General features: G+C 34.8%; 4 protein-coding genes across 4 annotated transcripts; all 4 read right to left on the reverse strand.

The window, feature by feature from the left end:
* Positions 1 to 3: 3 nt before the first annotated feature.
* On the reverse strand, positions 4 to 2,700 carry LOC107467705 (protein ALP1-like; the record flags this gene model as incomplete). Its single annotated transcript, XM_016086871.3, has 2 exons — positions 2,017 to 2,700; positions 4 to 854 (listed from the first exon to the last, which is right to left on the reverse strand). Coding segments are annotated over exons 1-2 (975 nt in total), but the record flags the coding sequence as incomplete, so codon positions are not given.
* Positions 2,701 to 2,800: 100 nt separating this feature from the next.
* Positions 2,801 to 3,891, reverse strand: LOC107467706 (protein SOSEKI 4-like). The gene is made up of 3 exons (XM_016086873.3): positions 3,689 to 3,891; positions 3,522 to 3,591; positions 2,801 to 3,452 (listed from the first exon to the last, which is right to left on the reverse strand). The coding sequence occupies exons 1-3, from the start codon at positions 3,834 to 3,836 to the stop codon at positions 3,002 to 3,004; spliced, it is 669 nt and encodes a 222-aa protein (XP_015942359.1). The 5' UTR covers positions 3,837 to 3,891; the 3' UTR covers positions 2,801 to 3,001.
* A 1,475-nt stretch (positions 3,892 to 5,366) lies between these two features.
* Positions 5,367 to 7,982, reverse strand: LOC107467708 (phragmoplastin interacting protein 1). Its single transcript, XM_016086875.3, has 4 exons — positions 7,373 to 7,982; positions 7,031 to 7,202; positions 6,702 to 6,748; positions 5,367 to 6,608 (listed from the first exon to the last, which is right to left on the reverse strand). Exons 1-4 carry the CDS (start codon positions 7,885 to 7,887, stop codon positions 6,080 to 6,082), a joined length of 1,263 nt encoding a protein of 420 aa, XP_015942361.1. The 5' UTR covers positions 7,888 to 7,982; the 3' UTR covers positions 5,367 to 6,079.
* Positions 7,983 to 9,198: 1,216 nt separating this feature from the next.
* Positions 9,199 to 11,043, reverse strand: LOC107467721 (F-box protein At2g39490; the record flags this gene model as incomplete). Its single annotated transcript, XM_016086890.3, is given in 3 exon segments — positions 9,199 to 9,729; positions 9,821 to 9,979; positions 10,209 to 11,043. Coding segments are annotated over 3 exon segments (1,216 nt in total), but the record flags the coding sequence as incomplete, so codon positions are not given.
* Positions 11,044 to 12,305: the final 1,262 nt, after the last annotated feature.

Consider the following 12,305-nt stretch of genomic DNA (forward strand, 5'->3'; position numbering starts at 1 on the left):
TCTTGGTAACTTGTGCTTATCAGGCTTCCACATCACACCTTGGATTATCTTCCACATCTCCTTCAGCCTAGCCAATGCCCTTTTCGCTATCATTTGAGTTGCGACGACCCGTCTGTTAAACTCAACCTGAACATCCGACAGGCCTTTGCCTTTGTAAGGTGTAAGAAGCCATGGCAAAAGGGGAAATCCTGTATCTCCAATTATGTATTCCCTTAGCATTGTTCCTTCGAGCATTTTCTTTTTTCCATTCAACCTCTTTCCTTCTTCAGCAAGTTTGAAGAAAGCAGAGCTTCGAAGCACATGATCATCACTCAGACTACCAGGCCAACCGGTAACTATGTCACGAAATCTCAAATTCGGATCCACAATGGCTTGCAAGATCATGCTACAGTTCTTCTCATGATCAACCCACACATTGGTCACAGAATCTGTGGCAGGCAAAGTCATCAGTATGTGTGTGGTGTCAACTGCGCCGCAACAATTGGAAAGGCCTCGTATGCTCTCAAATCGAGCCTTTATCTCTTCCATTTCGACTTCAGTTGACGGCCAACTAAGATGGTGTAGCCCTCTCTCTTCCATTGCTTCCACAAACCGCCAAGTTACCTGGGAAACAGTTGACTGGTTCAGCCCAAACGAGTCGCCAACGGCTTGCAATGACTCACCAGAACTAAGCCTCCTAAGAGCAATGGCTACTTGGTCATTCAAAGACAAATGTATGCCGTTTAAATCAGTGCAATTTGATGATCTAGCCAGCATATCTTCTTCCACAAGAGAACATATATAATTGAATGTCTTTCTTGAGATCTTGAAAACAGATTCAAATTTGTCTAAATCCTTAAATTGTGATAAAGGTCCTAAAATTAGAAAGGTTGAAGCATAAGCATAACAATCAGTTTTCGCAACTAAAATAATATTACATTAAATGACTAAGAAAGTTTAGCACTGTGCAGCAGCTTTTCAACACAAGCAAGAGATAGTCCACAAGCCAGAAGAAGCACTAGCAGATTTGATTTTACTATATATAAACACAAGGATAACCAAATTGAAGCAAATTTTCATGTTCTTTATAAACAGACGGTTAACATCAGTTTCTCTAAAAGATAATAAGTGAGTCAGGGTTGAAACCATAAATATCAGAGTATATGTGCAAGCAATTAATAGCTCCTCAGTTTTCTGTGACAGAATTTTGGTTAAGAGGATCAGGATAGTAGTGAATGAAGGTGATAACCTGAAAAAGGGTTCATCCCTTTGCATTTAAGATTTAACTCTTCTTCCAAAACATCTTGTGCTGTTAACCATATTCAGAAGTTTTTTTTTTTTTTTTAAATTAGTAATAGTACATTTTAATCATAATGACATCATTCTACATTCCCATTTATCCCTTATAGGTAGAAGGATTTTGATTTTCTCCAAGGGGTTTAGGATATGAAAAGCATATTTTCATATCCAACCAAGCAGCTTCTCTATAACCTATATACTTTTTTTTTAAATTATCTTCTATAATCAATTAAATAAGCTAGTAGTTTAAGTAAGTAGCTAGTATCTAGAATGTATGACTCTGGTCAAAAGCTGTTAAATTTAAGTATAACTTTGAAATCCCATAACCTGTATTGTATGCATAATTGGAGAAAAGAGACACCTAGCAAAATCACCGCGAACATGGCAAATAACTGCAAATTATTTATAACAACTAAGGAGAAGAAGAACAATAATGCTGATGGCAACTGGGATCCCACCAATGTAGTTCAAATTTCGGAGAAACAGAATCTGAAATAGTGGAAGTGGTAACATAAAAAAAAAATAGGAGCTTGTATTATTTAGTTATTGAAGAACAATACAATTTAAGGTTACATTTTATCGGCAATAGTAATAGTAGTAACATGTTTAGGATACGATATGAATAAGTAAAGTAAAGCTAAAATTAGCGTGATAGTATAGAATAATAACGAGAGAGTAGTTTAAGAGAATTAAAGAAGATTGGTGGTTGAAAAGGAGGAAGAAGAGATAGATAGGGACCTGAAATTCTGCGGGAGAAGAGGTGCCACCAATCGGAGGGGCGTTGAAGTTGGGAGTGGAATGGGGCATCGTTGTTGTTGTTGTCAGCCTTCTTCCTCTTCTTGATTCCTCTTATGGAACCCATTATTCAAAACACAAAGCAGTTCCAATAGTAACAACCCAACAACAATAATGGAAAGAAAGGAGAAGAGAATCAAACGGGTGTTACTGAGAAAAGACAAGTCAAGGAGAAGAAGAGGTCATTGATCAAGAAGGGAAAAAAAAATTATCTGATGAATGAAGCTATGCAGAGGGTGAAAAGAAAGAATGAAAATAATACGTGAGCGACGCGGAATAATAATAATGTAATGGTGGTGAAGAAGGGAATCATAAATTCATAATCAAGAAAAAATAGGGTGTTATTATTTAGTGCTCAATAAAAATAAAAACAAAAATAAAAACGTGGAAGGTAAGTCAAACCACTCCACATTATGGTTTAGGGACAAGAACAATTCAGCATTTCCTCTTTTCTGGTCTTACAATTAAATGATTAATCTTATTTGAACCACTTTATTTATTCTTTCTTTTTTTCTTTTTTTCAAAAAGGAAAGTCTACTCCCAAAGGAGAAACTTTGTTTTCTGTGTGTTACACTACAAATTTATATGTGTAATTGACTAATAATATAAAATTATTTTTATGGCCAAGTATTGAATTTTCGTTTCTTTTCTAGACTCTATCAAGATAAGTTCTCCTAATATAAAACGATCGATTTTTAGTAGTTATAGTAAAGCTACGAATAGAATAGAAGCAGAATAAGAGGTTGAGATTGAATGATTCGTGAATGTGAAGGTGGCGTTGTATAATATAAGGTTTTGGCTTTGGTGATGTAATAATTGAATAAACACACCTTAGAGGGCATCACATCACAGACGGTTACGTTACATTCGTAATTGGGCTTAACATAAGAGTATGAGTTGGGCCTTGAGAAGGTGTGTGATTTGGGCCTTAATTGGCATAATCCATTGAAGAAGATCGACACCTGATGAAATGCATGACAAGTGCAGAAGCAGAAGCCTTGATCCTCCCACTAGGCCGATCAATCTCCGTCTTCTGGTTTCTTATATCACCAGATCCAGATCCAGAACAAGAAGTTGAAATTGAAATTCCGTCATTATTATCACTCACCGTATCAAGTTGGTTCTTGTTGTCGGTCTGAGTGGAAGCGTTAGCAGCATTGGTGCATGCGTTTGCCGTGTAAACCTTGACGGCGGTGGTGGATGAAGACGACGAGTCTGCATGATCGGCATCGGAGCTTAACGTGTCGTCAAAGGAGGTGAGAGTGTGAGAAGGTTGAATGAGTAGCGTTCCTTTGAGAACATACTCATCGTGACCGTTAGTCGGGTAAATGAAATCGTTCTCTGTCAAATCTTGCCACACAAATCCGTTTCTGTAACTCCTGCACATGTTAACTACAGTTACTTTGGATGCAATTTTGTTAGCTTTCTAGGAAGAAATTAAGTAGTACCTTTTTGAAGACCAAGAATACATGTTGCGCATTCCTTCTCCACGAAGATAAGTCAATCTGTTTAGCACATCTGATGATCACGTCACAACTAATAATTATGAAATGCATGCGTTTTAATTTATCATGGTTAGCTAAATGATTTTGTTTAATTTGTTGTTAGTTAGTACCTTTGAGAGACAAGAGTGTAGAAGAAGAGAATGGAACCTCCATGAGATGTGGATGCTCCAGCTGGCCATTTCGGGAGAGATAGTATACTACTACTGCGGCTCTCATCCTTGCTTCGCCTTCAACCACCATTTCCACTCTTTCTAGCATCAGAAAGCAAGCACAGGGTAATGTAATGTAATGTATTATACTATTATTATTGATTTATAAGCAAATTCCTGCATTATGTATATATATTATGCCTTGATACTAAGTAACAAACATAGCAAATATCCCTCTGAGTCCCAATCTTGGGTCACGGACGACCAAAGTGAAAGTGAGGACAAAATTCTCATTAGGTTGCCGTTGCTCATAGAAAGTCAAAATTATTCCCGTGAAACCTTCACAATTGCAATCAGGGAGGGAACCAATCAATTACCATATTCTGCGGAAACTAGTACTCACTATTGACCAACATACCTACCTTATATGTTTACTCTTTATTGAGATAACAAAATACATATCACAAGACACAGAGTATTAGATGATAATGATTAATCACAAACTAAAATTGTGTGTGTATCTCTGTGATTACTTTTTAATATTCTTGCTTGAAGACAGGGTGGCTGTTCTTTCACATTCCTCAACAAATCCCTCCCAACAACTACTACTTGACTACATCAACCGTGATTTTTTCTACATTTGGTTTCTTCCTATTTGTTTTCATAGATAACATCAAAGAATTCTTGTACCTTCAAGAAGAAAGTATTAGAAGGAAAAAAAAGGACAAAAAATAAAGATAAAAAAGTTATATATATCAACTTTATACTAAATGCGATAGATAAGAAATGAAAAAACCAAAAATTTTATCTTTTATACCATATATATACAAAAACTTGTGTGAATATGTTAACTAGCGCGAATCTTATGAAAGATATAAATTTGGTTTGGTAAATTTTTTTGAAAATGTGTTTTAAGTTTTTTATTTTGTATTTGGTAAATTAATTTTAAATTTTAAAAATTATTTTACTAAATATAATTATTGTTGTTTAAATTTATTAAAAATTATTTTTAATTTAATTTATCAAATATATATATAATTTTTAGAAAGCTGTATTTTAAAAGTTAGTTTTTATAACCTTATTTTTAAAAAATAAACATTTTACCAAACCGAAATTTAACTTGTACTTGAAGCTACGGTGTTTTTCCTCACACTCATGGCATGCCCTATCTAGTATTCTTCAACGGGCCATATAGATAAAGCAAAAAATGATATCGGAACTTCTAAGTGAGTATAAAGAGATTATGTCATTTAAGTTATAATTTGTTGATAAACAAAAAATTCATTTAAGCATTATTATTAAGTAAAAATTCATATATAATTATTTTTATGTGAAATTAATAATTAAAATTTGTTGAATTATAATTTAGTTAAACCTGGCAAATTATTTAACCGTTTTTACTTTATTATTATTGTGGAGAAATATAAAGGCGAAGCATGTAGCTTAAGGAATTTAGTACCAAGCTCTCTTATTGAAGCATTTGTCGTTATCAGAGATTTGTTAAGACATCAGTAATCTGCTACCGTAATGATGGTAGAGAAAATTTATTGTTCCTATTTCATGAACCAATCAAAAGTAAAGAAAATGGCAGTGTCTAATTTAAGAAAGAAAGTAGAAACATTGAAGGGTGATATCAAATTTTGCTTTAATAAGCTTACAAACACAAGCACTTTAGAAAAGCATCATGAAAGGTAATACCAACACGTAATATCAGGAAATTGTACATTGATATAATAATTAAGCTTCGTCTATCTTCTTGCTATCCAATCATGACGGGAAGGGAAAAAATTGGCAGGGGTGCTATAAGGAGGAATCCATAAAAAGAACAGTAGTGGGATTTGGGTCCAAGGCACAACCATGAAACGAACATACTGTAAATCTGTGATGAGGCTTTGGCATCCCAGCAGTTGCCATGACTGTTATTGTGAGGATTTTCTTTTCAAGTTAAGAAATTACTCATGACTGGTTACCGAATACCACCAAGTGAAGGTATAACAAACACAAAGACTTGCATAAATGCTTGATTCTTAAGAAAATCACATACCACTATTATTACTAGTCTACTACTATCTGCTACCACATCAAAGGACATTCTTCACTAATGATTTCGCAACTTCTTTGCTATTTTTCACTTTCTTTTGGCTGTTCATATGAAAGACAAAGAGCTTTCTCATTTTAGAGGAAAAAAATTGATGCCCAATGGAGGAAACTGCTAACATGTTTAATTATAGAGCTGCCCTATATTTCTTTTAGATTAAAAATAAAAAAATTATAAAGAACAACAAAAGCAACCAAACTGTTCACTAGAAGAAACAAGTAAAGAAGAACTACATGTCGGGTTTACAGCATCCTTCAGGTTGAAGCTGGATCCATAGTTTGTTTCTTTGGGCAGTCTGATGAAAGATGTCCTTTTTCGCCACACTCATAGCACGTCCTCCTCTTTATCTTGCCACTTACAGCGGAAACAGTGGAAGTTGATTTCTCGCCATCAGCCCCATTACTTGTAGTTGTAGTTGTAGTTGTAGTCGCAGAGGTTGTATGCATTGTTGGTTTCTTCTTCAAAGGGACTGCGCAACTTATCCTGACAGGTCTCCCGGACAAAAGCTTTTGGTCCATTGTAAGAGCTGTTTTTAGTGACTGACTATCACTGAAATCCACATGTGCATACCCTCGAAATTCTCCAGTATCCTTGTCCATACCAAATCGCAGCGAAGCTATGTTGCAATTCGAGAAGAATTTTCTGAGTTCTTCCTCGGTTATATCCCATGACAAATTCCCAACATATATTCTATTGTATCCTTCCATGATCTTTGGAGCAAAATCTGATACTTTATTGACTCGAGTTGCTTTGTATGGCTGGATTTTAAGAAAGAGTCCTCCCCTGTTAGACAAGAAAAGTCTTATGAGCATTACATGAGAAGGACAAGAGTGGTAAAATCATCCTTCTAGAAGAGAAAAACTGGCAGTTACTAACATGTCAGCTCCATCAAGAGCCAATGCACGTTTTGCTGCTGCTTCTGTCTGCAAGAATAATAGCATAGAAATCATAGCAAGTTATGATCAACTCTTGAAATTGTTTGTTAGTTAAGTGATTATAAACTTCTAAATGACAAATCTACAGATTGAATGAGAATTAATATGCACTCCTACTTTAGCTTTCTGATAAAATGGATGCCATAGGCATCTTAAAATCAGTAAAGTGCCGTTGCAATTAACCTTACTATACAAGGAAGCTCAAAAAAAAATCCTTGATTAAACTTGAAACACAATGAAATGGAGAGTGCTTAAGTGATTAGTACTGACCTTAAAACTAATAATGGCAATCCCTCTAAACTTGCCACTCTCAGGAAAACACATGCAATCAACTTCAGTTATGGTGCCACAACTCTCAAAATAACTTCGAATATCATCCTCGGTTGAGTAATAGGGAATTCCTCCCACATAAACCTTTGTAGGATCATCACAACCATCTTGACTGAAAATATCACCCAACAGACAAAGAGTCAAAAATAAATAAATAAATAAATAAGGCAAAATTGTTGCAGCACATATCACACTCCTACAACAATATTACTGAAAACAAATCCAACCATTGCATTGTTATCAACTAGCCTTCTACAATAAAAGTATTAAAAGCTATGTTACCTGCTATTAGCATTAGTATTATTACTACTCTCATTCAACACTGTAGCTTGTGGCACTTCCCCTTCATGATTGGAATTGTTTTGCTCCACCGTTTGGGTCTTCTTTTTCTTCTTCTGCTTCTTCTTCTTCTTCTTCTTCTCCTTCTTGTTCGTCGATTTCTCAGCATCATTGGGAGCTTCAGTTGCAACATCAGCATCCTCCTTTACCTTCCTCTTCTTATTCTTCTTCTTACTGCCCAAACCCTCTGAGCCATTTTCCTTGTTGCTTCCTTCAACTTCATGGGCAGCTTGTGGAGAAGCCTCAGCTGGAGGGTGTTCCAAAGATCGAAGCTTTCGGCGTTTCTCTCTCTTGGATAATACGGGCTTGTGGGCAGAAGAGTCAAGAAGAGTTTTGAGAGAATGAGAAGAAGGAGAAGAAGAAGAAGGGGCATCAACACCAACTACATCAGAGTTGCTTTGCTGTTTGACCAATGCAGCTCTAAGCTTCTGCTTCAGCTTCTTGTTCGATAGAACCATCTTCTCTTCTCTTCTCTCAGATGAAAAGCTTCAACCTTTGCAACGCTCACGCCGCGAAACAAAGGGTTTCTTCTCTTCTCTTTCCAGGTTTTCTCCCTTGTTTTGGGGAAGACGATGTTTAATTTAACCCAAACGACGCCGTCTAATTTTGGGCTTCATATTTTTTCTTATTTGGTTTGGGCTTTATTTGTAAACAAAAATTGCTAAGGACGAGGAGATATTTTTTTTGGGCCGTTGGAAAATTAAGCAAAAAGAGACACCCAATACGATAAAGAGCACATGATGCGAACATGAACTCTGATTCGGGTCAGCAAACCAACTCAATGGAGGGCCCAAGTGAAAACCCAGTTGATGTACCTGCCGAAGAGGGACGAGAAGCAGCAAGTCCAATTAGAATCAGGAGGGTGAGAAAGGCCCCATATTGGGCCAAGGACTATCAAATGGGAAAGTGAGTGTGGGTGCACAATAGAAGGGATGGAGAGTTAGTTAGAACACCAGGAGAATATAGTGGGAGGTGAGGTATAGTGGGAGGCAGAAAAAAAGGATTAAGTCTGTTACGGGTGGAGTTTATTCTCCCTGAACTCAAAGGCAGGGAATTGAGACGTATATCTACATTCAGAATTAATACACCAATTTTCTTCTCTTTTAATCAAATTTTACATTGATTTCTCTTTACTGCTATATTCTTGTGCAACAGCACATCTTGTAACCCTCTGGAAATGTTCCGTCCAAAACAAGAAAACCATGGAAATGTTGGAAACCTTATGAAATTTTAATTTTATATATTCTCAGATATGAGATTTGGTATCTCAGCTACCTTATTATGAGATTCACTAGTAGGTAGTTCAGGATACCCGTGGAAGTTGAAACTGGTAGTTGTCCTTTACTTATTTATTTATTTATTGGTCTTGTCAACCAGATTATTAGATCATTGATGGAGTGTATATCATTTTTTTATTTTAGATTTATAATTTATTAATTTTTTTTGGTGACATAATTTATTAATTTTACGCAAAGGCACATATCCAATTATCCATTGCGTGTAAAAAGTAATCTAGTACTGGTCAATATTTTTGTCTAGACTTTTCTTTTTGGTCTTGGGCTCAGCCCTTCAACTCTCTATCCCATTTTATCATAGATCAAATAAATTTCTTCATGAGTTGACCGCAAAAAAAATTCTTCAGAGTACACCAAAAAATAAATAAATTTCTTCAGACAATTACTTATTTTCGTCACATCATTTTTTAAGAATTTACCTGTTTATTACTGTTTTTTTTAGCCAGTGGTAGACATATAAGATCAGGAAGTCAGTTTTACAAAAAGTAATTTGGCTTTGTTCAAAAGAACAGCTATGCATGTTATCACATCACTACAAATATAGTGAATGGCAATAGGAGCAACAAAACATTGGAACAGACAATTCAATGAGTGAAAAGCATTGTTGTCCCAAGCATTAACTTCCTTTCAGGAAAAATATGATGTCCAGGAATATGGTGGTGCCACCTACAAGCTGTTTAATTGTACGGCTCAAAACTGCAGCCTTATCACATGTATTCAATTCAATTTTACAAAAACCATGGACCATCTCAAGCTAAGAAAATTTACTTGTCTATATTCTCCTTACTCTATGTGAGTCCCATCTGATGCTTCTATCTTTGGAACCTTTCCACTCATGGCTACTAGTCCAACTAATGTTTTTGCTACTGATATTTCCTCCACTCTATTTGTAAATCCCATTAACCTTATCAGCTTTAGATGTTGCAGTTCCTTGTACTTAGTTGCTTGCTTAAAGCATGAGAACTTTGTTCTTGAACCCCAATATGAATAGCTCTTAGGATCAATCTGTATTCAAAACAGTTATGAGAGATACTACCAAAAAAAATAAAGGCAATATTAAGAAATGATTCATTAATTAGTCAATTAATTAACCTACCTTAAAAGAAAGTTGCTCCAAGGCAGGGCATAATTTCAAGAAAGAGACTAAGGCATTGATGCTGTTTTCATCCTTATGACTTCCAATCCAACACAACTCTTTTAATTTGTAGAATATGAAGTTACAACTTGAAGGAGAAATTGATGGCCATATCAGTGCCTACAACAAAACCATCTTGGACATTGAGTTGTTGGTTTTATTTGATTAACATTGAGTGGTCAGAAGAATGATTTTATAATATAAGATTCTCAGGAATTTGAATACTTTTAGGAACCATATGCCTGATTTTATATAATAGATGCAACTGTTTATTCGATCTAATAATAAGCACTGTTCAAACAAAAACAAAATGCATAAAACAAGATGTGATAAGAAGTTAAGAAAATACCTCAAAAGTCCATTGACATAGGGTAAGAACTTTGGAATTCTTTATGGTTAATAGCGATTCATCGAAATCTTCTGACCTGAAGTCACTGCTAATTGGACCTAGCCTGAAATCAAGCTTGGCATGAGTCAAGTTGAAGTGTGATTCTGGCCAAATCCGAGGAAGAAGACCGCGGTATCTGAAAGATTTAAGCTTAGAAGTTCTTAGATGGAGATACTTGAGGTGCAGGCAATCTAAGATGCTCAACTTGTGAAGCTTGGATTCAGACTCAATCAACAAAGACTTCAATCCACTGCACTCACTGATTACCAAGTTCTCAAGGTGCTCCAAATTTGAAACAATAGAAGAAACTACCACACTTGTCAAATCCCTCACTGATTTCAAATGAAGTGTTTTCACCAAGAAAGTGGATGATGATGGTGATGATGGAACATGTTTTTGTGGCATTATAAGCTGAAGATCGTAGCGCGCTTCGAGTTCTTTGTGATTAATATCATCAGAAACAGAGAAATCAAGGAGGAGTTTACTGTTGGTTGCAATAGTTGCCAACATAACACTATCTTCTTCTTGTTCTTGATGATGAACATATTGAAAGTGAAGCTTCCTCGGATGCTTCAATGGATCATGCTCCTCAAAATTGGCCAGGAATTTGGCAAGGACGGCAGTAATATCATGTAAGGATCCATGTGCAAGAAGAACTTGGTTCCAGAGTTGTCTCCATCTTTTGGAAATGAGACTGGTTTCAAGTGCAGATTCTTTTGGCAGAAATGAAACTATGCTGCCTAGAATTTCATCTGGCAAAGTGCTGAACATACCCTCTATACTAGTAGTAGTAGTAGTAACTTCCATGGATGGAATCATGGAATCTATTGATTTAAGATCACAACAAACTCTTTTGTGAACAATAATAATGAACCGGTTATGCGGCTATGCCTAGCTACTACTAGTTTTTAAATATCTGTTGGTATTGGATTTTGTTGAATTCAACTTTTGGGACCAAGTCTATGTATGCCTTTTCAAGTTATTTCTAAATTCAATATAATATTTAATAATTTAATGAGGCTGAATTATCTTGTTTCAAATATCAACTTTTCAACATTTTTTACATTGACTTACTTCAACTTGATGTTTGAGACTTTGAAAATAATACTTGTTATTCCGCCATTTGTTTATTTATTTTTTTTATGTTTATATTTCTTGGATGGATTAACATCTATTTCTATATTCTTTTAATAGCCTGCGTTCCATAACTAGGGATAATAGCCCCTGTTTTTCCAATTAACAATCCAAGTCACTTGAAAGTGAGATTAAGTGTATTTTATGTTTCTCTTGTGCGACCGAAGAAGGTTTTAAAACTCTTGCTCTTTGATGTATGTTAAGAGTTAAGATTGTGTGTTTCCAATTAATTAATATATTCATTATATTGTCACTGCCTTTGAAAACGTGTTCATGAAGCAATACGATTTTAATTTAATCAAATAATGGCACATTTGGTCTTGAATTGAGTTGAGCCGAATTCAAGTATAAGATCGGTTTGTAAAAATTGAGTTCGATTTATGGCCGGACTCATTAATAACCGAGTCTAATTATTAAAGTCACGAGCTAACTTATATATATATATATTGTACCTTTTTATCATAAACAATCAATCTAATTAAATTCGTCTTATTTTCATCTATCAATTATTTAATCTATAATAAAATAGATAAAATAATTATGATTTAGATATAAATTAAATAAAAAATATTTTATCTTCATATATATAATAAAATGTAAGTACATAAAAAATATAAAAAAATAAATAATAAATATATATTTTTAATTTATTTTTAATATATATTTTATATCAATAATTAATTTTAATTACTAAATTTGATGTGTAGTTAACATGGTTCTTTAATATATAAACTTGAGTTAAGATCAACTCGATTCATATGCTCACCCAATTTATGGAATTGTTAATGAATTGCTCTAAGTAGCTCACAAGCCAACTCCATCCTAGGTCTTGGATTAATTTCGTTTGTCAATCCAATGACACCCATTATTCCGGTGAATTAATACGGGCGGAGCCGCCCTAATTAATTTGTACTCACCATTCAT

This window comes from Arachis duranensis, chromosome 9, assembly GCF_000817695.3.
Source record: "Arachis duranensis cultivar V14167 chromosome 9, aradu.V14167.gnm2.J7QH, whole genome shotgun sequence".
Taxonomy (NCBI): Eukaryota; Viridiplantae; Streptophyta; class Magnoliopsida; order Fabales; family Fabaceae; genus Arachis; species Arachis duranensis.